This window comes from Xenopus laevis, chromosome 6S (genome assembly GCF_017654675.1).
Source record: "Xenopus laevis strain J_2021 chromosome 6S, Xenopus_laevis_v10.1, whole genome shotgun sequence".
Classification (NCBI taxonomy): Eukaryota; Metazoa; Chordata; class Amphibia; order Anura; family Pipidae; genus Xenopus; species Xenopus laevis.
Genome location: NC_054382.1, coordinates 112,088,304 through 112,112,433, shown reverse-complemented (window position 1 = coordinate 112,112,433; position 24,130 = coordinate 112,088,304). Strand labels below are relative to the sequence as shown.

Here is a 24,130-nt window from a genome sequence, read left to right as displayed (position 1 = left end):
AAGATAACTCTTTATATTTTATAAAGTTTTGTTTTATTATTTTATTCGTCCCTTCCTTGAATGTCCTGTGGGTGCAAGTGGCGCTGAATAAATCTACATAGGCGCTAAGTTCAAGGTGAGTAAATGTAGGCAAAGCAGCAAAGGGCGGGGAGTGGGCGGGGCCCAGGGCCCAGGCGGAGCGACTCCTGTATATAAAGGCGGCAGTGTTACCCAGTGAGAATCTCCAGCCGATCAGCACCGGGGACAGCGGCAGCAGCAACAATCGCACAGGCGGCGCAGCGTCTCCCGCTATGGCTCAGACTCACCTGCAGGGAGTGGAGATCTCAGCTTCTCAGTTTCTGGAAATCTGGCGTCATTACGATACAGACGGTGATTATAGACTATTTCTCCATATTCACATTGTCAAAGGGGCTTCTAACCCTTTCACTGCCAGCTGGCTACAGCCCATGCCTTCCCTCTGACACTGAAAGAGTTAAAGGGACTCCTGTGCCCCCATCCCTCTAATTCATTGTGTTCTGCAACTTCTTGTGTCGTTAGGATACAAACTCCACTCTTTCTTGTGCGTCCATCCAACTGCACTTGTTCCACTGCCTTTGGCTTCAGCTGCCCTTGTCTTCTGTGCTGCCTGTGCTCACTGCCCACCAGCGGATCTCCTATAGTTTTATTTTGTCTGTTTGCAGGGAATGGCTTCATTGAAGGCAAAGAACTGCAGGACTTTATACTGGAGCTCCAGCAAGAAAGGAAGAAGGCAGGGCTGGTAGGTGAACAATTTACTCCTATAAAACCCTTCTGCTGCAGGTGTATGTGTAATACAGGCAGTGCTGCTGTTGCAGGAACTCGTCTTGCTTTATAAAAAGGCAGCATCGGTTTCACTTGGCCTAACAATCATTATTCATGCCAGTCCACAAGAACTAGAAACTAATCACAGAAGCAAAATAAGAATCATTTACTTAAAGGAGAACTAAAGCTTAACTAAAGCAGTAGCTAGAAATGCTGTACATTATGTTTTGGGCTTCTGTATCATCCCAAGGCAACCACAGTCCTTTAGCAGTAAAGATCTGTGTCTTCAAAGATGCCCCAGTAGCTCCCCATCTTCTTTTCTGCTGATTCACTGCACATGCTCTGTGCTGCTGTCACTTACTGAGCTTAGGGACCCACTCACAATATACAGTACACATAGCGTATAAATGGCACAATATAAGGCTGATAATTACTACATGGCAGCACAGAAACCAGTGCAATTAGCATCAGCATTTAATAATCAGCCCTGTAGCATCAGCTTCTTTACAGGCCAACCTCGTTTTCTGCTTGATAATTAGTGACGACCCCTAAGCTTAGCTTCTCAACAGCTGAGTGAGTGTCACAGACACTTTCCAAGATGGCGACCCCCTGTGACAAGTTTGAAGTCCTGGATAATGATGGACGACTTTATTCACTAGGCACGAATTTGCAGGGAATTTCCGCCTTAAGCCACCAGTGAATACATTTCACGAAATTGCTGCAAAAATTCGCCAGCATCAAAGGTTTTTGGACACCGACGTCAATTAAAACGGACCCAATTGACTTAAATGCACGTCGCCGGCATGGGAATTGTCACTGGGGTCAATTTTCACGCCCACTAATTGATGCCGCCCTCAAAATGAGCGCTTCTCAAATTTTTCGCCCGTTTCACAAATTTCGCGGGAAATTCGCAATTTCGCGGCGAAGCAAAAACTGGACAAATTCACCCATCACTAGTCCTGGATCATCACTGCTATTGAGGAGCTAAAACTTTAGGCTGGTGCAATAAGTTCAGTATATAAAATATGCCATCTTAACCAGATTCATGTTTAGGGTTTAGTTCTCCTTTAAGCAGCCAGGAGCACAGATAGATTTAACTGCAGCCTAGTTATCACTTTACATCACTGGAAAACCGTAAGTGCAAAGGTGAATTGATACAGTAAACCACAGCAAACAGTGAGCAGCATTTTGCTTTTTTTCATTGTCATGGTGACTAGTGTTTCTAAACGTGTGCACTTTTGCACCTTTGTTACTCCAGGCTTTGGAGCAGAGCAGGGATTGCAAACTGAAGGCCCCCGTCTGCTGTCCAATGGGGTTGCTGGAAGTTGTAGTGTAAAAAAAATTAGGGATGCACCGAATTCAGGATTTGGTTCGGGATTCTGCCTTTTTCAGCAGGATTCGGATTCGGCCGAATCCTTCTGCCCGGACGAACTGAATCCTAATTTGCATATGCAAATTAGGGTTGGGGGAAATCGCATGACTTTTTGTCACAAAACAAGGAAGTAAAACGTTTTTCCCCTTCCAACCCCTAATTTGCATATGCAAATTCGGTTCGGTATTCCAAAATAGTGCATTCGGTGCATCTCTAAAAAAATAAAGCTGGACTGCTGCAGGCAGGCATAGTTTTCACTTAGATGAGATATTTTGATTGGGTGAAATAATCTGCAAAGAGTCTCTAGCAACATATTAAAGTATTCCTGTACTATTTTAATATATATTTGTTTAAACCAATATTGAGTGGATTAGTGGCTATACCTTGCACCAATGTCATAGGTAAATCCTTTTGCCTTCGGTTAACTTGAGTAAAACATCTATACCATTTACAGCATATGCCTTACATTTGACCTTTAATGGTAGATCCCATAGTGTGCCTGGCTTCCCACTACTGAAATATAAGTGGATAACCCTAATCTAATCCCCCCCCAGGGTGTTAGGTGGTCAGTCCAGGTCTATAATCAATGACATTATGTAAAATTATCTGTAGCTAGATGTCCCTGCTTTATCGGTTTAAGAGCAAATGGATGTTAAAGTCTTTATTTGGACAGCAGCAGTTTTAATGGATGCAAATGGCCATAATCGTTTTGCCCTTGGGTGTCTCTAAGATATTTTTGACAAGTATCAGTAGCAGCGTAGCCCATATGTGCTTTTCATGGTTTGAGAATAAGCAAACTATCAACACACTGGTACTTAAAGATCTATCAGTATTCTAATTGCGTGCCATAGACAGAATATTTATGGTTGTACCACATTTTCCTACCCCATTTTCATGCCAGAACCAATAGTTTTATAGCAAACATAAGAGCTAAATTTGCAGAGTAATCCTATAATCTGATCTCGTAGAGGGATAGGTAGGGTTTGTTCTTGTGACTTTTAATTACACACAACAGCTAGGACTGACCATATGGTGAATAACTGGTTGCTGCATGGGGATTTTTGGACCTACTTTCCTTACAAAATGATAATCTGTAAGAGAATACGAGAATCAGACTGTCTGGTTTTCATGTTATCATAATAATCACAAGTTAGTGGCAGACTTCCAGTAAGTGCTAGCTTGCAGGTAATGATTACTTTCTAGTAATGTGTTTGTTTTATTCTCTATAATTTTCCATGGACATTTTTAGGGTAGGACAGAAAGGTTGGGGCCATTTTTACTGTTGTGGGCTTGCACACTCAAAAATGATGTACAGACTCCGGTGGTATTGTAAAAGAAGTCTCTTTATAGATAATTCATTACGAATACAAACAAAGTGCTCTATACAGTTAGGGGCAGATTTATCAAAGGTCGAGGTGAATTTTCGAATGAAAAAAATTCGAATTGCAAGCTATTTTTTGTGTACTTCGACTAAGGAATAGTCCAAATTCGATTTGAATTTGAAAGAAAATTAAAAAATTTTAATATTGAAATCGACTTGGACCATTTGCCGTCTAAAACCTGCCGAATTGCTGTTTTAGCCTATATTTGAGTCAATTGAAGTTTTTTTGAGGGGAAAAACTTTGAATCAAATTTGATCGAATGCGATATTCCTTCGATTCGTACGATTCGGCCGAATACTGACCTATATATTCAAAAACCTATTTGACCAAAAAAAAACTTCGGCTTAATTTCGGTTGGTCTTTATGAATTTTGAATTTTTTTCAATTCAAAATTTGACCCTTGATATTAATATGCCCCTTAGTCAGGGGCGATCCTGGCCCCTCCGCTGGCTGAGGAAGCAGTTGTTGCTGCCGCCCTCCACCGTGCTTTTACCTTTTTGTACCTGACGGGGTCCAGGGGTTCCACTAGGGCAGCAGAGAGCCTAATTGTGCTCTATGCGGTAGAAGAGCCGATTTTCCGATTTGAAAACCGGAAATTTGGCTCTTAAAGTACCAGGAGCGGCATTTTTGCCGCCCCTGGTACCTAGGCTGGCGCTGCGGCCTCAGGCTCATTGGTGAAGCGCCCCTACCCTTAGTGTACATCAAAAACATATCAAATCAATGACGTTTGAATATATATCACCAAATTGTAACCAGAAAATCCAAGCAATAGGGGAAAGAGGACATCCTAGCCAGAAAATGAGAATTAGAAATGTTTCTATAGTAGTGTATTTATTTTTACCATATCAAACTGCTCTCTGCACTAAATATTACAGCATCAAAGGATTTGTCTTGCATCTATTTTCTGTGCAGTACAGAATGAGAAGGAGCTTTAGTTTTTTTTTAACACTTATTAGACTGGTCAAAACTATGGGAAACTGTCAGTGATGTAATTTTGGAGGCGCAGGCCTACTGCAAACATTTTTGGGCCACCCCAATGCGTGAAATGATGCCCACATGCCAAATCATGGCTCACCCTCAGTTTTGGATGTGTCTTGGGTCACCTGTGACCCATCAACCTCACAGGCCCCCCGTTCTCACGGCTGTATAGTCTTCCCCTCTATATTTACACCACTGGTGATGCAATTTAGCAACTATGATAGTATGATAATTATGCTTCTAAATATCCTACATGAATAGAGAGGTGTGGTTTTCCCTTTAGGCCAACTGCAATGATGAACTTTGTCTTCCCCTTTGATGTATGTAAAATTAATTACTTCTGAACAATGGTGAAAGCATCATAAAATTAATGGGGTTTATAAAACTGGGGTTTATAAAAAGGTGCCGATTATTTGTCCGTTAAAAAATAGAAATTTATTGAAGAATCATTAAAAATGGTAAAGGCATGCCCAGAACATATTGTAGGCTGCCAACTTTACTCGTTTTGTGGCTACCGGCTACTTCCTCCTTATAAAACTGTCAGAAAGAGCTTATGTGGTGTTCTTAAAAGTATAAATTGTATTCTCCACCAGACTAATGCCATAATGTGCATTCAAACAGGACAAATTCAATGGTTAAATAAGCTGTGATGCAAAAAGCTGGCTAAAGAGCAGTGCTGATTGGACCAGGTAGGATTTACTACACATGGATGGATGAATTGAAATGATCCAGTAATGCGGAGAGCAGAAAACGCAATTGGTTCAAGAAGGAAAGTGATCTCCTGGTAGTTGCTGTTAAATCCAAAAAGTGGAGTAGGAGGTTGTTGGTTGACCATATTTTTAGACAATGTGATTGGCTGCCACAATTTCAGATAACAAAATGGAATTTGCACCCGAGATGCCAACACATATATGCTCATACTGTAAATAGTTCCTGGCTTTCTTAGGTTGGAAATGCAGGAACATCTGCTGGTTTTAATACAGTGGTCCAACATGTAGATGGTTGATTAATTTGTGGTGGTTATTTTAGCAAGTGGATGCATAGCTCTGTTTATTCACCAGTCACAAAATAACCAGATCTTAAGGAGGAGCTATGCAGTCCATTTTGCTTTGGGTTGGCAAACAGTCATCCATCCCGAATGCAATTCCACTTAGACTTTGTGTCACTGTATCTCTTCGCCAGTCAGTGGGAAAGGAGTCCTGATAGTTGTGCATCAGTTACTTTCCAAAGTCACTGTTTATTAGATGATATAAATTTTAGATGAGTTTACTGAGCGATTTAAGTGTTCATTTTGATCTAAGGGAACTGAGCCAGTGATGCAAACAGAATGTAATAGTACATGAAACCAGCAATATGTTTGGTAAGACAAATGCCCTTGAGTCTTAAATTACTGAAAGTTCTAAAAAAAATCAAAAAAATCACCCCAACTTAATAACATGGTCACGAGTATTGTAGGAAACAGCGCTCAAGTTTTAAACTACAACTCCCAGAATCCTTTATCATAAGAAGAATATTGTAGATTAGAACTACACTGGTAGGCCTCTTCTCATGTTATGATCCTTTAAAGGGCAACTCAAGCCTAAAAACATAGTTGGCACTGAACTTGTGTATCAACCACTCCCTCCTTTTTTGTTTTTTGTTTTTTTTTATCTTTGTAATGCCATGATGATCTTGGATTGGTCCACACTGGCAGCTAGAGATTGGGATGCAGTTGTTGCAATGTCTCAGCTATTGGGTCACATGGGTAAAATGTATGCATTTTTCCCTTCAGCGAAGAGAAGATTATACTGTATGTATTGTGTTACTAATATATTACTACATGAAATACAGAGAAAGCTCATCATATTGCAAGTAAAGCTCAGCAGGGTTGTCAAGTTTCTCAGCCCTATTACAGTTTAACTCAATTTCAATACCTTCCATATTAATTGAATGAGATGTGACTGCATGATACTGTGATCATTGAATGGGTGTTTTTCCTGTAATGTTACTTATAGCAAGCAGTTAGAGGTCTGTTTTCATCATTCTAATTGTAATAGATCATTTACATACCTGCCCCATTGCTGATTAATTAATTTTTCAAGCAATACTCATCTTACAAATCAGCTCTATGCAAACCTTTTTCTTGACTTTACACAGTAGTGATGCAATAGAACCCTGGAATGATCACAGCGTGGACACGACGGTAGTTCAGGGTTCCTGTAGTGAGTTGTGTTAATAGGCTCGAATTATTTGTACCAAACAAATGGGACATTAGCATTAAGCATAGGCAGGTCGCTCAAAGCCCCACTGGTGGCAGGGTAGCACTTTTTTATATACATACGCTTACCCCGCCCACTCCAATGATGTCAGAAAAGGGTCTGGGCAGATATATATAGTGGCGCAGTAAGTGGGTGAGGTTTTAGACACTCACATCATTACTAGTTGTCCATTACTGCAGAATATTTACATTTTAGTTCAGTTGGTGGATTAGATATAATTGCCCTCAGGGAAATAATTTCCACCTTAAAAGAGTTGGTCTGATGGCAGTTGCATCTGATGCCTACAGAAGTATATCCCAGCTACAAAGTTGTATCCCAGCTTTCATATATTGCTGTTACATTCATTAAAATGTCTTTGTTTTACAGGATTTATCAGAGCAAATGAAAGCCTTTGTGGATCAGTATGGACACAGTAGCGATGGGAAGATTGGAATAGCAGAGGTAAGATTTGGTATCATTAATTAATAATAAAAGAATAGAAGTCATTTAGACTGTTCACAAAGCTGCAACCAAAGGACATTTACATAGATCACAGATGAATATAATTTATAACAGCATTTGTAGAACAGGGACTGTATATATATATATATATCAGCTTGTCAATACTACAGCATGGGATAGACCAAGGGCCCGTGGCACTGAAAACCCACAACCAACAACATTTTCTGACACTGTGATGTCATGTAACAGTGTGGATGTGATTAGCTACAGCAAGGGTCCCCAACCGCCGGGCCGCGGCCCAGAACATGGCCACGGACAGTCCTGAACTGGGCCACCGAACAATTAACGCGGCTAGCGAATTGGACGCCAGTGCGCCGAAATTTGATACCGGTGCTGAATTGGACACCAGCATGCCCAAATTGAATGCCGACCCCTCCGACCCCCCCATCCCACGCCGACCCCTCCCCGGCCCCTGTCCGACCGCTCCCGACCCCCACTGACCACTCCTACCCCCCCTCCACGACCCCCCCCCCAGTCCTTTGGTCCCCGGGCCAAAAAAGGTTGGGGACTCCTACAGCATCACAATTGCAAAACTATACTAAAATATACTATGAAATATTATTGGGTCAGATTCAATTTGATATGGAAAACTCTTAATTTGGTTTTCAGATTTCCCCATGGACTTCTAATTGAACATTCACTTCAATTAATAAAACCCATTAGATGATTATGTTTTATTATACTTATTACCGCAGTGATATTACTTCATTTTTGTATTCACCTCTAAAAAGTATAAAACAGTGGGGTCTGACCAGCTGTAACATAAAGATGTAAAAAGTATAAAATAGTGGGGTCTGGGGAGCAGCCTTCTGGTGCTAAACTGCAAACCAACAATAAAAGTTTCAGGGGAGTCAGTCCTCTCTATGGCATGAAGACAATGAAACAAAATGAAATGAAAGTCATTTTAGACTAATGGATCTTTATGTGTGCTATTGTTTTCACTGTTATCATGAGAAAGGGGGGTAAAGTTTTTGGCTGTGTGTATGGGACTTCTTGTATTCTGCTAAACTGGTTAATGATGACAGCGGTTAGATGTCCAGGAAATTTAGCTCCAAATAATTAAATGTATCCACAATGACTGAATCCCAGTGTACCCAATTCTAAAAACAACAATAATGTATACCTGGAGGTGTGGCTGTTATACTATAAAGGTAATCTATTATGTGCAGGGCAGGGTGTAACATATGAGCAATACCCCTTTGAATACATCACTGCCTGTTTGTCAGCTCTGTATTCATGAGGAGCAGGAAGGAACCCAGGTGTCCCCCCCCCGCCCCCTACCCTTACCAGTGGCATAACTAGATGTTACTCCGGGCCCCACAGCAAAATAATTTGAGGGGCCCCCAAACTCTCCAGAGGTTGTCCTGTTCTACCAACATATGTTAAAATTATCCATTAATTATGGCTTCATTCAGTGCATACCTCCTGCCTGGTAAGAATAGGCCTTGTGCCTGTCATTGTTTGCGCTTTGCACCAAGTACCGGACAGTGAGAATAAACTTAAATTAGAAACAAACCCCTTATTTAAAAAAAACTCTACCCTCGGTGCAGATTCAGGGATCGCAGTTCATGGCAGCCATCTTTGGGGTCTTCGTGTCTTCTTCCGGAGCTTCAGCAATTTCCACAAAAAAAAGTGCGCATGAGCCTCCACACCGGTCTCATTGTCAGATTACCAAAGACCCAGAACTCCGATCCCTGAATCTTTTTCCCCAAAGGGGTAAGTAAGAAAGTTAGGTGCATTTGCCCGGGGTAGCAGCTAGGCTGGGGGGGGGTCTATGTGGTGTAGGGTTTTTTTTTTTAACAAGGGGTTTGTTTCTCCTTTAAATGGTAAGGGTTTCAATAAACAAATGGAATTAGGTCCCTCAGAGCTTACAATCTATTATATATATAACTTGGTTTATACTTTCAGTGTCTATAAAAAAATGTTCTAAAATACATACTGGTAATTAAAACATTTTTCTATGCTGGTGTCATATAGTGAAGCTGTACATACACTATATTAGGTAATACTACTACTGATATATAATACTACTGGAAAACATCAGATAGTTTATAGGTTATTACAGATTTGCCTACAATTTGTTTGTATGACGTGTAGTTTGTGCTGTCAAATCTGGGAGTTATAGAATCTTGAACTGCTGGATGGTGTTACATTTATTTATGATTATTTCAAAGCAGAACTGCATTTATTCAGACGTGCTTCCTTCTAATAAATCACATAAATGAAAGTTTCTGTACAATTATCCCAAATGCTGATGGCTCAGTCAGATGTACTCCCCTTGCACTCTGGGGATTCTTCAATAACACACGAATATTATAACCAGTTCAGTTTGGCCTCCCATACAATTTAAATAAAATGCACCAAAGCAATGAATATTTTATATTGGTTCAGAACCATCTATAATTCATATAATCAATATAGCTTGAATGGCAGCACATAACCAAACTGTATATGATTAAGACTAGCCCTGGCTACTGAAATTACACAGCTTTATCTGTGGATCTAACATGCAGGTAGAGGTAGGGCAGGGGTTCTACGGGTCTGGTTTTGACTTGGTGAAGCTTAGTGAAGTCACATGTCATTAAAATCTCTGTATAAATGGATTATCAATGTCACCATGGAGTATCAAAGCTCTCAACCTGCAGTCTCTTGGTTTTATAGATGTAAAGATACATGGCTGCTGTATTCTAGGTTGGCAAGACTGATAGGACCTGATAAATATATCAGGAATATTCTCTTATTAATAGTATTGACTATATATTTACAATATATATGGTGATGTGAATACAATGGGGGGGGGGGGCAATATAAACTGTTTGAGTAACTCAAGGCAACCAATGACTTTCATTATTCATTGAGCAGCCAGTTGTATAAAGTTGATTGATTATTGGTTGCTACGGGTGAATATGTTCCCAGTGAGTCCAAGGAATATTAAAAGACATGGCAAAAGAGATGGAACAGAAAATGACAACCAATTGTGTGGGAGTTGAGTCAGGAATTTATTCAAAGAAGACCAAAAGGCCAATAAGCATGTGTGCCAGTTTAACAAATCAACTTAATAAAAAATGAGTCAAATTTTCAGCAGGAAAATTCAAAAAGAATCTTTGAATGTTTCATTGTGACCAGCTGCACAAAACACATAGGACTCCATTAATCATTGCACTGGGTTCACAAAATAGTTTCTCGTTTTCCATCCCATTGCTGCTAGGAAGCTTCTGTTCCATAGAGGTCGGAATTTATTTTAAATCTGAGATTATCTGATTGGGTGTCATTTTTCAGAAATGACTTTAATCTGGGCTGGAGGCAATGGATTTTACACATTCTTTATTGTTTGACTTAGACGATGCTATTAGAGACCTTTTGAAATCATAAAGCAACATTAGTTTTCTGCATCGCTCCAAGTTGCCTTTTACATTGTTGAATGGTTGCTCAGATGACAGAACATGTAAATGTGAGGATCAGTTGTGCGAATCTACATATACAGGTATGGGATCCAGAACCCTGTTAATCAGAAAGCTCCAAATTACAGAATGGCGGTCTCCCATAGACTCCATTTTATCCAAATAATCCACATTTTTTTAAAATGATTTCCTTTTTTTTTTTGTAATTATAAAGCCATACGTTTCACTTGATCAAAACTAAGATATAATTAATCCTTATTGGAAGCAAACCCATCCTCTTGGGTTTATTTCAATGTTTACGTGATTTTCTAGCAAGATCTAAATTACCGAAAGATCCGTTATCTGGAACACCCCAGGTCCTGAGCATTCTGGATAAAAGATCCCATACCTGTATATTACTTTTATCTATAATATATTCATAGTTAAATTAAATGTATTGGATTCTATCCATAACAGCCAAGAAGAATTTAAAAACAATAAGACTAAATCTAAACTTCAGGCAGTTTCACCTACAAGAATATTTAAAAAAAAGCCTTTGGTGATTCCTTTTGAGTCCCCAGGGCATGGTAAATATAACATCCAGGAACTTCCAAGATGCTATTAAACAGCCCATACTGACCAGTAATGATTGGCCACTGAGGGCAGTAAAGGAAGAACTACATGAAATACGCTCCATAAAGCTGCTGCGCACAGAAGAATGCAGAGGACAATTAATGGACCAGATAAAATTTTAGTGCTACAATTAAATATGGAATCATCGGTTCAGATGACAAGCCACCAAACTGCAAACTGCAATGATAAATCACAGCTAGCATTTATGAGATATGAACTGATTTATTCTCCAGGAAATTGTGGAAGCCTTGAAACAAGTGCGCTTTGGAATTGGCCCATTTCCATTTAGTTAGGATGGGAAGATAGGAATGAAGCTTGGAAAGTGGACCACAGCCTAGAAAAAAATGGCAAAAAAACATGAGAAATAATGTAAGAAAATTGTGAAACAAAATTGTTTGTGTATCTCCCATTTTTCTGTACTCATGGCATTGTGCTCAGTTTTGGCTGCCATATTGGCTTTGGAAAAAGCCACCATCAGCTGCAACAGTATATTTATTAAGTGTGGTATACATTTGCATTAAGTGGTGTAACCAGATGTTACTGGGCCCCATGTCAAATTAATTTTAGGTCCTCAAAATGTCCAGAGTTTGTCTCATTTTACCAATATATGTTGAAATTGTTCATAACTAAGGCCTCATGGGGCCCCAACACCTCCTGGGCCCCCTGGGTGCCCCTCTAGTGGTATATATCTGAATGCCTTTCAAATTTTCTCCAGTATGTTTAGTTGGTTGCTTTGGTGTTTGGCCCTTACTCTTTGCCATGGGTTTATTCAGGTCTTGGAGTGTTGTCTCTCCTGATAAGTATTTCTCTATCTGCACATTATTCTCACGTCTCTTTCTCTGGACATGTATTTAATGGATGCTTTCTATGGTGTGATTGGAATAAGACTCTCACAATTTTTGTTCTCTGCCCATTTCTCTCCCTCTTACAAGTTTTGTTGAATGTCTCTCACTGTGAGAGAGTGTCAGGTTGGTATTAAACTTCTGTTTGTGTTTTGCCTCTAGCAACATACAGTATATCCCATTTTATCTGTTCTTCACTATATCCCAGATTGTGTCCTCTCTTTAAGGGGTATATGTATCAAAGAGTGAAGTTCCGCCACTAGAGTGTAGGGATGTAACGAACCGCCGATAATGTGTTCGCGAACGCCGTTCGCGAACACCGGCAAAAAATGCGAACAGTTCGCGAACAGTTCGCGAACTTCGAACATCCGAAAATCGTTCGATTCGAACGATCGAAGGATTTTAATCGTTCGATCGAACGATTTTCGTTCGAATCGAACGAAAATCGTTCGATTTTAGCGACCGAATGGTCGAACGATTTTGACGCGAACGCCTATTGGCGAACGTCGCGCGACGTTCGCGAACTTGCGGCGGACGCGAACAGCCGATGTTCGCGCGAACAAGTTCGCCGCAGAACAGTCCGCGACATCCCTACTAGAGTGAAATTCCGTCACTCCCCATTCATTTCTGTGGGATTTTTAAAGGCGTATTTATCAAAGGGTGAACTTTCACTTTCACCCATTGATAAATACGCCTTTCAAAATCCCATAGAAATTAATTGAGAGCTGCAGCATTTCACTCTAGTGGCGGAACTTCACTCTTTGATAAATTGACCCCTAAGAGTTTCCTGCATCATGTTGTGGTTTCTGCATGATTATTGCAGAATAAAGTTATTCCATTTTCCATTTCTTCTCCAGTATTTTTGCAAATACTGTGGACAGTCTTTTAAAATTTTGGGGAGGACCCTTCTAATTTGAGCATGGAGGAGGGGCTAAGTGCTGACGTGAAGTTTTATAAAAAAAAAAAAAGTAACAGTGTGCAAGTTGTTTTATGTTGTCAATATTTGTAGGAGGAAAGTGTTATGTTTTCATTGAGATCATAGCCATGGTGATTCCATATCAGAGTTATTAAATGGACTGCTAGATATGTAATATAGTATCAGATACTTATAGAGCCAGCAGTTCACATAGCCATATTTTTCTGTATATTTTTTACTTTTCAGCTTTAATGACAGGGATGTTGTTACGATAGCACAAACCTATAAGATGTATTTGTATGGAAAACGATTGGCTGATCCAAACCATTCCCCCTCGAATACTGGCTAGTACCAACCCTAATATAAATCAGAAAGATGATCATTTTGGTTCCATACATTAGAGTATTAGTTGTTATTTCATCCAACAGAAGCCTAATTGGCAGCCATTGTGCACCCCTTGCATGTGCACATAGTATTATACTTTTGTTACTTTTTGTCTCAAGTCATCAAGATATATTCTCCAATGGTCTAATGAGAGCTAAAACTTAATACAGCTTCCCGTTTCATCAGTAAATACAAGAATGCTGATTACTAAGTCTTCCCCAACTGACCTTTACCCAATAACTGCACACGGTATAGGAAAATAGAGTGGAAGCAAACTGTTTTGACAAATTGGCCGCACTTTTCCATTAAAAGTGAAAACATTAAAATAAGCCTTACACTATGCTGCGCAATGATGCCGATACCTGCTCATTTGTAGTTATTGCCCCACTGCTGAGTGAGTATGCTGGTGTTGGTAATAGTCATGCTGCTTTGGTCGTCAATGAGTATTTACACAGCTAAAGAGGAAGAGACCAAAGAGAGATGGATGGAGGTTAATGGAAGTCACTTTTGTTGCAGGGTCCCATACATATTATAAATTCTTTTATTGCATTACATCTTCCAAAGTTTATGGTGCAGGTGAAAAGTGTGAAATTTCTGAAGCCTAAACCAGTGGCTGATTTGCATTGCTGAGTCCTAAACAAAATATTCTGAAATGAATATAAACCCTGATTTGCAAATCTGGGCTATATTTAAAAACTCACATTTGTCAGCAACAAATGTCACCTTCAGCTTTAGAGTCACGTAACTATAAGGGGCTGATTCACTAAGGGTCGAATATCGAGGGTTAATTAACCCTCGATATTCGACTAGGAATTGAAATCCTTCAATTCCGAATATCGAAGTCGAAGGATTTAGCGCAGATAGTTCGATCGAACGATTGAAGGATTATTCCTTCGATCGAACGATTAAATCCTTCGAATCGAACGATTCGAAGGATTTAAATCCAACGATCGAAGGAATATCGTTTGATCAAAAAAAAGTTAGCCAAGCCTATGGGGACCTTCCCCATAGGCTAACATTGACTTCAGTAGCTTTTAGATGGCGAACTAGGGGGTCAAAGTTTTTTTTAAAGAGACAGTACTTCGACTATCGAATGGTCGAATAGTCGAACGATTTTTACTACGAATCCTTCGATTCGAAGTCGTAGTCGAAGGTCAAAGTAGCCCATTCGATGGTCGAAGTAGCCCAAAACAACCTTCGAAATTCGAAGTTTTTTTACTTCGAATACTTCACTCGAAGTTAGTGAATCGGCCCCTTTAATTGTTCACCCAAACCAAATTAAAAACCTTAAGATTCCGCTCAATCATCACCCTGCAAAAAGTGATTGTGGTGCATTCAGAACCTAATACTGTATCTGGTGAATCCCTAGCAGGTACCCAAGGGATAACCTGCAAGGCAATTGGAGTCCAGTTGGAAAAGGTCTGATTTCTCAATCAGAAAGTACACTGAAGCCTTGTATGGGGTTTTTTCCTAGGGTGCAGATTCCTGTATAATCTAAATAACTACATCATTTCCTTTTGTTGCCTACGCCACCTCTCAGATTAATGCTGGTCAGAAACTCTGGGCTGGGCTCCAATCCAATTTATTATAATATTCTGCATATTCTTTATGCTTACTGGCTAATCATGTAGCGTGTATAAGGGGAAAACTACAACATTAAGCACACATTAGTGCTGTTACTTCGAGCTATTAATCCACTTTTCCCAGGAGATCCACTGACCTTCAGTTTTATTGTGTCACTATAAAAATAAACGAACCCGTCTGTTTACTGTGGTTATATTAACACCATTCCTCAAGCCGCCAAGCAGTCATGTTCAAAGAACACCCCTGATAAAACAGATAGACAGCAGTCGGCTTTTTAAACTAAATTGACCAGTGATTTCATGTTAAAGGAATCGGGACATTTTTAAAGAGGAAATTTAATCATAGTATTTATGTTTAACGCGTATCTTTATGAATGTGTGGCAAACTTATTGTATACAGAGAGTTTAAGCATTTGTGTGCAAGTTGGATGGATTATTGCCTGCCTTAAAAGAAAACTACCCCCCAAACAATGTAGGTCTCTATTAAAAGATACTGAGTAAAACAGCTCATGTGTAAAACCCTGCTTCATGTAAATGAACCATTATCATAATAATATACTTTTTTAGTAGTATGTGCCATTGGGTAATCATAAATAGAAAATTGACATTTAAAAAAATAAGGGCCGCCCCCTGAGATCGTAAGATTCACTGTGCCACATACAAACCACATGTAAGGTCACATGAGCCAATTAACAGACAGAGTTCTGCCTTTTGCTTCCTCACTTCTTCCTGTTACAGTTAGTGTTGTAGTATTTCTGGTCATGTGATCTCTGAGGCAGCACAGATAGAGTCACGAAATGGTGGTTCAAGGCAAGAGATGTAAAAGGGCAATATTTATGTAAATATATATTCCAGTTTGGTAAGATTCTTTAATATGTCATTCAATTTGATATAAACTATCTGTTGCTTAAGTATTCATTTTGGGGGTATAGTTTTCCTTTAACTGAGGCATTTCCAATATACTCCAGTAAAGCACAGCCAAATATAAAACAAGGCTTTATTAATGCCACCAACCCAATTAAAGTAGTTGTTCGCCTTTAAAATTAACTTTAGTATGACATAAACATTGATATTCTGAGATGTTTTGCAATAGGGATTTTATTTTGTATAGTTTTTCAGTTATTTAGATTTTCTTTCAGCAGTTCTCTTTTTTGGAATTTCAGCAGCTGTTTGGCTGCTAGGGTCTTGTTTACCTTAGCAACCAGGCAGTGTATTGAACGAGAGACTGAAATATAAACAGGAGACAGAATAAATCAAAAGATAGGGATACTATAGTAACAATAATAATAAAACTGTAAGCTCACAGTGCAAAAGGTTTTAGGTTGCCAGGGTCAGTAACCCCCTATTTAAAAGCTGGAAAGATATAGAAGAGAAAGGCAAATAACTGAAACTCTATATAAACAATGATAAAGACTAATTGCAAAGTAGGTAGGAATAGGTCATTCTATAACATACAAAAAGTTAACTTAAAGGTGAACTACCAGACTCAAATCAATTCCTAAAGCTGAATCTACTACTTTAAGCGCATTACCCTAGTTATGTTACAGTACCATGGACAGAGCTCTAGGTTCATAACCCGGCACTTACAGGCAATTGTCTTAACTGTTATTATTTTTCTCAAAAGAAGCAACGGTAACATTCTCCTTTTTTCACCTTTTCTGTATGTATTTATATGAGGATTGGCTATACATTCAAATTGAGAGCAGGCATTTATTCCTTAGTTGAATTTATTGCCCAGAACTTGAAAGTTTCCTTTCACTCTTATTAGTCACAAAGGCTCTTCACAACTGACAGTGTTGAAAAGGAACAAGTGCGGAAAGATCTCACCCACAAACAAAGCTCAAAGGAACTTGTGCTTTTGGAAAGAGTCCAGCGGAGCGAGGCCCTCTGGTTCTGCATGAATTTCATTGCTATTATTTGTGATCTTTTTCAGCTGGCTCAGATCTTACCCACCGAAGAGAACTTCTTGTTGTTCTTTAGGCAGCAGCTGAAGTCAAGCGAGGAGTTCATGCAGGTATTTCATCAAATCAATCTCTTTGAAAATGCTATCGTTATATTTTAAGTGAAGGATAAGCCGGGATCTTTTTTGTCTGGATCAAAGTAATAATTCCTACTGAAGCTCAGGACTGCGCAAGTGATAGAAGTTAGGCAGGGTCCTTACACATCAAGTTAAGTCATATAGACCAGAAATAGTTCCCTGTGATGTTCATGGAACACAATATGAATGAAATAGAGTGTATTTAATGCCATCACTTTTTCAACAGAATGATGCTTTTATTTGGTGCAAGAATCATTTTATTGAGGGTAGTAAATGATTAGCATTTTATCATTCAGGGCGATCCAAGCTGTGTCCAGTCCACCTTGCGGTGTTTATGCTCATGCTCCTGCTTTGCAATCAGAGCCAGCGAAACACATCAGATTTCCACTCCTTGCTTAAATGAACAGTAACACCAAAAAAAGAAAGTGTTTTAAAGTAATGAAAATATCATGTAGTATAGTATATCAAGGGATGAAAACATAATTATGCCTCTTTATAGGTCCCTGGTGAGGCCTCATCTGGAGTATGCAGTGCAGTTTTGGACTCCAGTCCTTAAGAGGGATATAAATGAGCTGGAGAGAGTGCAGAGACTAAGTGCAACTAAATTGGTTAGAGGGACGGAAGACTTAAATTATGAGGGGAGACTGTCAAGGTTGGGGTTGTTTTCTCTGGAAAAAAGGCGCTTGCGAGGGGACATGATTACACTTTACAAGTTCATTAGAGGACATTATAGACAAATAGCAGGGGACCTTTTAACCCATAAAGTGGATCACCGTACCAGAGGCCACCCCTTTAGACTAGAAGAAAAGAACTTTCATTTGAAGCAACGTAGGGGGTTCTTCACAGTCAGGACAGTGAGGTTGTGGAATGCACTGCCGGGTGATGTTGTGATGCTGATTCAGTTAATGACTATAAGAATTACTTGGATGATTTTTTGGACAGACATAGTATCAAAGGCTATTGTGATACTAAACTCTATAGTTAGTATAGATATAGGAATATAGAATTTAATTAAAAGTAGAGAGGGGTGTGTGTATGGATGCTGGGTTTTCATTTGGAGGGGTTGAACTTGATGGACTTTGTCATTTTTCAACCCAATTTAACTATGTAACTATGTAACTATGCATTGCATGGTACTGAGTAAAACTGGCATTTTTGCTTCAGGAAAACTACTATAGCTTATAGAAAAAAGCTTATAGAAACTTATCTGTTATCTACTGTGTATCCTGTGCTTGAATGGCTGCCCCCATGGCTACACAGCAGCTTGTTTATATAAACTATAGTTGTATTTCTAAGGCAAACACACTCGATTTGCCAGCGTGGAACAGTGCATTATATTTTCATTCCTTTAAAACACTTTCATTTTTTGGTGTAACTGTTCCTTTAAGGGTAACTGGCAGGTGGTATATATGCCCTCAAGAACCTGGTCCAGCACATTTACGCATTACATAATCATTTAGAACAGCTTAAAGAATTATCCTTCTCAAGGAATCCCGCTAGAAAAAGGGACTTAGTGATTCGTCTTTTCCCATTCAGTTTTTCTCTTTATAATAATATATTGTTATTTAAGCCAATAAAATGCCTTAATATATTTGAGTTACATGTAAGCAGCGGAGTATAGAAATGTGAAATGTGCTACAATTATTTTAGCCCGTACAGTTGGTTTTGAAATCTAGCAATTCAATTTGTATAAAAAGTAAAGCATTGACTCCCAAGTTCCAGCTGTTGATTGTGGTGTCTGTGTCCCACCAATGATCATATCATAATCATCAAACAACATGAAGGCAGTGATTTAAACTGCAACGTGAGTTTATTACAGCAGTGGTAGCACACGACATGGGAATGTAATAAAAGTCGCAAAGAGCAAAACAATTCGCACCAATAAGAATAAAAATCCACATCTCGCAATGTAATGTTGTTCCTTAAACTGTTATTACATTGCGAATTTTAACTGCGCACTCTTAAGAAGTGCTTGAAGGCGTCGTAATCTTTTGGAGCAAACACAACGACTTTTTCAGTAAGAAGTTTTATTACATTTCACTGCGCATTGGCGCAAACTATAAAATTCGCAAACGGTCTTCCACTGTCGGAAGTGGTCGCTAAACAGTTACCGGGTTCACAAAAGCTATACAGGTATGGGATCCGTTATCTGGAAAACTATTATCCAGAAAGTTCCAAATTATGGAAAGGCCGTCTCCCATATAGACTCCATTATATCCAAATAATCCAATTTTTTTTAAATTATTTCCTTTTTTTCTGTAACAATAAAACAGTAGCTTGTACTTGATCCCAACTAAGATATAATTAATCCTTATTGGAAGCAAAACCAGCCCGTTGGGTTTATTTAATGTTTACATGATTTTCTAGTAGACTTAAGGCATGAAGATCCAAATTACGGAAAGATCTGTTATCCGAAAAGCCCACGGTCCCGAGCATTCTGGATAACAGGTCCCATACCAATATTAAATTCATGCAAAGCAAAATTTGTTCGCACAAAGGCATAACTTTTCGCATTGAATTGGGATCCAAACCTCCAAAATGCTTTAGAACACAGAAGGGAATGCTCCCTGTTCATTGACCTTCATAACCAATGTGTACAGTAATTCTGATGCAACAACATTTCCTTCCGATTCAACATTTTTCACCTTTTCTGCTTCCTGTTCACAGTCATGGAGAAGATATGATACTGATCACAGTGGCTTTATAGAAACGGATGAACTTAAGGTAAGAAACAGCAAACACACACATGCATACAACACAAATCTTCCTTTGGCAAATCTGCATGCTACAGTAAAATATAATATGGCCCCTCCTGGAGTACAGTTGATTTATAGAATATTGTGTGAGCAGATTTTGCATGCCAAATATTTGGAATTGTGCAGAGACACAAAGGGGCCGATTTAAGAATCTTCAGGGAACTATTGTTTCTCTGATTCCAGCTTTTTAGCACAAACAAGAGTATTTTTCTAATAGTTCCTTAATTCTTGATTTTTTTTGTTATTCATCAAGTGTACAATTAACAAAAATATCCACAAATACAAAAGTACGCCAAGTAAAAGCTGTTATAAGTCAATGGAGGTTGCACTTCTTTTCTTGCAAAGATCTGCCTTCATTTGTGGTTTTAGAGGTTTTTGGAAATCTGAACGTTCGTTTTTAAACGCCTGTTCGGATTTTTTATATATAACTTTACTGGCATTGATGATTTTAGAGAAATAGAGTTTAGTTGCCGTTTCAAAAACCTTTCGATCTATAAAGGGATACTGTCATGGGAAAAAAAAATTTTTTCAAAATGAATCAGTTAATAGTGCTGCTCCAGCAGAATTCTGCACTGAATCCATTTCTCAAAAGAGCAAACTGATTTTTTTATATTCAATTTTGAAATCTGACATGGGGCTAGACATTTTGTCAATTTCCCAGCTGCCCCAAAATTCGACTGGGGGGTTATTTAAGAAAAAAATAGAATATCTTAAACTCGAATTTTACCAACACGGAAACTGGAATCAAATTTGACCAAACTCGATTTGAGTTTTTTCTCTGAAAAAAAACTTGAATGTCAGGAAGGCTGCAAACAACTCCAAATTGGTCACTGCACCTCTCCCATTGACGTTCACAGGAATTCGGCAGGTTTTAGGTGGCGAATAGTCAAATTAGAAGGGCCAGAGTATGATAAATCTCAAAAATCAAATAAATTTTTTTTGAATTAACTCAAATCAAGTTTGGATAATTTCCCTAGTTGAATTTTACAGTTTTGACCATAAAAAAATTAAAAAATTTGAATGTTTAATTCGGCACACTGCACACTGGAGCGATTTGGGGAGATTTAGTCGCCTGGAGATTAATAGTCTCCTCTTTGCGGCAACCAATGCAGGCCCGGACTGGGGGTTCTGGCAAATGCCAGAGGGGCTGCTGTGTGGTTCAATAGAAAGATACCATATAGTGGGCTGGTAGGGGGCTGTTTGGGCCTCTGTGTAATTGGAATGGCAGGGCCTATTTTGACTCCCAGTCCAGGCCTGAACCAATGTCCCTGAACACCTTGCCTCTGTCTTGCGCCAGCTATAATGAAAAGTTGCCTGCGACAAGGCACACGCGGCGCTTCGTATTCCAAAGTAGCCCGAAGTTGCCCCACGAGGAAACCTCGGGCTTATGACAAAGTATTCACTTATAAATTATACCTGCATTTGTCACTGCTATACAGCTTTCTAATATGTTCCATTGCTTCAAAGGAACAGGAACACCAAAAACTGAAAGTGTCTTAAAGGAATGACAATATAACGTACGGTTTCCCTGCACTTGTAAAATTGGTTTGTTTGCTTCAGAAACACTACTATATATCTATTTTATATTTACATAATCAAGATTCTATGTAGCCATGGAGGCAGCTATCCAAGCACAGGATACACAGTAGACAATAGATAAGTTCTGAAGAATCCCATTGTATACTACAGAGCTTATCTGTTATCTGCTGTGTATCCTGTGCCTTTTCTCCTTTTTCAGCTTTGAATGGCTGCCCCCATGGCTACAAAGCAGCTTGTTTATATAAACTATTGTAGAGTTTCTAAAACAAACACACAACGTTTAACAGTGTAGCACAACACTACATTGTATTTGCATTACTTTAAAAGACTTTAATTTTTTGGTGTTACTATTCCTTTAACTCTATCTAACTCTAACTCTATAAGGCCTCTTTACTATTTGTATCCGTTATTTTTATTTTTTTTGTAAGTAGTGTGTATTTTCAGTGTATACTCCCATTTATTGTACAGCACTGCAGAATATGTTGGCACTTTATAAATAGCATGTTATATATATATATATATATATATATATATATATATATAAAATTTAATACAATAATAATATTTCCATAGAACTTCCTTAAAGACTTGCTAAAGAAAGCCAACAAACCCTGTGAAGAGTCAAAATTAGAAGAATACACACATACCATGGTAAGAATTCCCATTCTTTTGCGCTGGTTTTGTACCTTGTTTAGCTGTGAATGTTATAGTGCACAGTATTTTGGGTGTATATGATTTTAGAGTGATATAGGTTTAAAGTGAGTGGAAGAGAGAGCCTTAATGGAATGGCTTTCACAGATCCTTAGAGTCTGTCTGTATTGTCACTAATTTGCACCAAAACAGACTTATGGACAGAAGGCTCTTTATACTATTTAAGGGAAATAATTATTACAGCCATTTACTGGGTTGTTGTAAAGTGATCCGATATATATCTGCCTTGGGTTCAGGGCCGTATTTATATATAGGCCCCCGAGGGCCTGTGCCTAGGGTGGCACGGGGTGCCTATTTTTTTCAGTTTTCTTTTGTTTTGTTTTTTCCACACCCTCCGCAATGGATTTCCAAAGGAAATCTGGTGACGGAGCTGAGGGGTAGGGGGGCCAAGGAAGAATGCGGAAGTGACGTCACAAGCATGGCACTCTGATGTCACTTCCACTGAATACGTAGTGTGACGTCAGCGTGCACGAGGTAGAGGCGTGTTTAGATCTGATGCCTAGGGCAGCATTGAACCTAAATACAGCCCTGCTTGGGTTACTCTAGAAACTTGTTATATCCCAGGTCTCTTTACAGTCAGTTCTGACCCTTAATGCTGCGAGTCTGCGACTCATGGAGCTGAAAGAATCATTTAGCATAAATTGGTGGTAAAGCGAGCATTTAGTAAGAGAACGGCTCTAATGCCCACCAGTTTATATGTGAGCTCTGTATCAGGGCCATTCATGGGTTTTAGAAATTGGACCCCAGTGCTAACAGAAATGGCATAGAGGTTTAAATATTGGTCATAATCTGTGTTAACACATATAGAAAACAGCCATGAAGCTTTGAATATGGCATCCTAAGATTAAATTAAAGGAGAAGGGGGTGCCAAAAGTTAGGCACCCCCAGGTGATTGTATTTAATTACCTGACACCCCGGACCGGTGCTCCTATCAGCAGAAAACTGCACTGCCCCGGGTTATTTCATTGATCGATCATCTTCTTGCTTCTTCTTTCTTCAAATTTCCCGGGGCAAACGCATGCGCAGTAGAATGAAATAGCCAGATTTTTGCTAAAGTTCAGCTTTTCACTCTACTGCACATGCGCAGCAACGAGAAAAAGAAGAAACCGGAAGAGGATTGCTCCGTGGTGCTCGCTGGAATAACCTCCTGAACCGGTGCAGTTTTCTGCTGATAGGACCTCCTGCTCGGGTTGTCAGGTAAGTAAATACAATCACTTGGGGGGTGTCTAACTTTTGGCACCCCCAGGTATAACATTCCTTTCCTTTTCCTTTAAAGTAGGGTTCAGGCATGGTATACACACAGAGGCTTTATTAAAAGTCCATTTTAGTTCTATAGGTTTAGTTGCATTTGAATTTAATAAGTTATTTCCAACCAGCAAATGGCGACAGATGACACATTGGCTCAGGTGCTGAATTCCTTTTAATAGATTTAACAGAACTGTGTGTGTTCATTAACTCCCAGAGCTCTGCACGAACCATGGTTTCATCAGAAACTTAGTTATATAGTGTAATACATTTAGTCTGGAACCTGTTGGGAGAAGGGGTTTCATTTTGCAACCCATGTTTGTTATAATGATGCAGTGTTACTTGCTGACGTTATATAAAAGAGTGAGGATAACGAGACATCAGCGGCACTTTAGTTTAAATGATAATTATGTGTGTCTGAGAGGTGCAGTCTGGGAATGATCTCGGGAGTTAGGTTTCAGCTGGATGACTGATGTGCTCCATAAGGCCTCTGGTACTGGCGCTTGGAATTAACTAGTCTGACTTTAATTAACACCTTTTTACTTTAATGGCAAATTTCTTATGCTTCCAGTAACTCCCTTGTATCCGATCAGCTGAATTGCTCCTTAAGGCATTCATCCTATTTAACCTTTAATTAAAGGGCCAGAATCATTTCTACAAAACATGTCTTTTTAAAAACTGTCTCTGAGGATGTATAATTAGAGCCACATTAGAGTTTTGAAGACCACCTTTCTCTCACGGTGAACCTTTGCGGTCAATATGCTATTCCCCACCTGTCATTGGTTCCTAGACAAAATAATATAGGAACAATTACTTATGCCAGATGTTTGGA

General features: G+C 39.2%; 1 protein-coding gene across 1 annotated transcript in view; it reads left to right on the top strand.

The window, feature by feature from the left end:
* Positions 1-229: 229 nt before the first annotated feature.
* The window catches only part of calb1.S (calbindin 1 S homeolog), a 46,788-nt gene continuing 22,887 nt past the window's right edge, over positions 230-24,130 (top strand). Inside the window, 6 exon segments of the mRNA NM_001094348.1 lie at positions 230-369; positions 681-757; positions 7,137-7,211; positions 16,943-17,023; positions 19,715-19,771; positions 21,916-21,993. Coding sequence (NP_001087817.1) covers positions 291-369; positions 681-757; positions 7,137-7,211; positions 16,943-17,023; positions 19,715-19,771; positions 21,916-21,993 — 447 coding nt within the window. The 5' untranslated portion in view covers positions 230-290.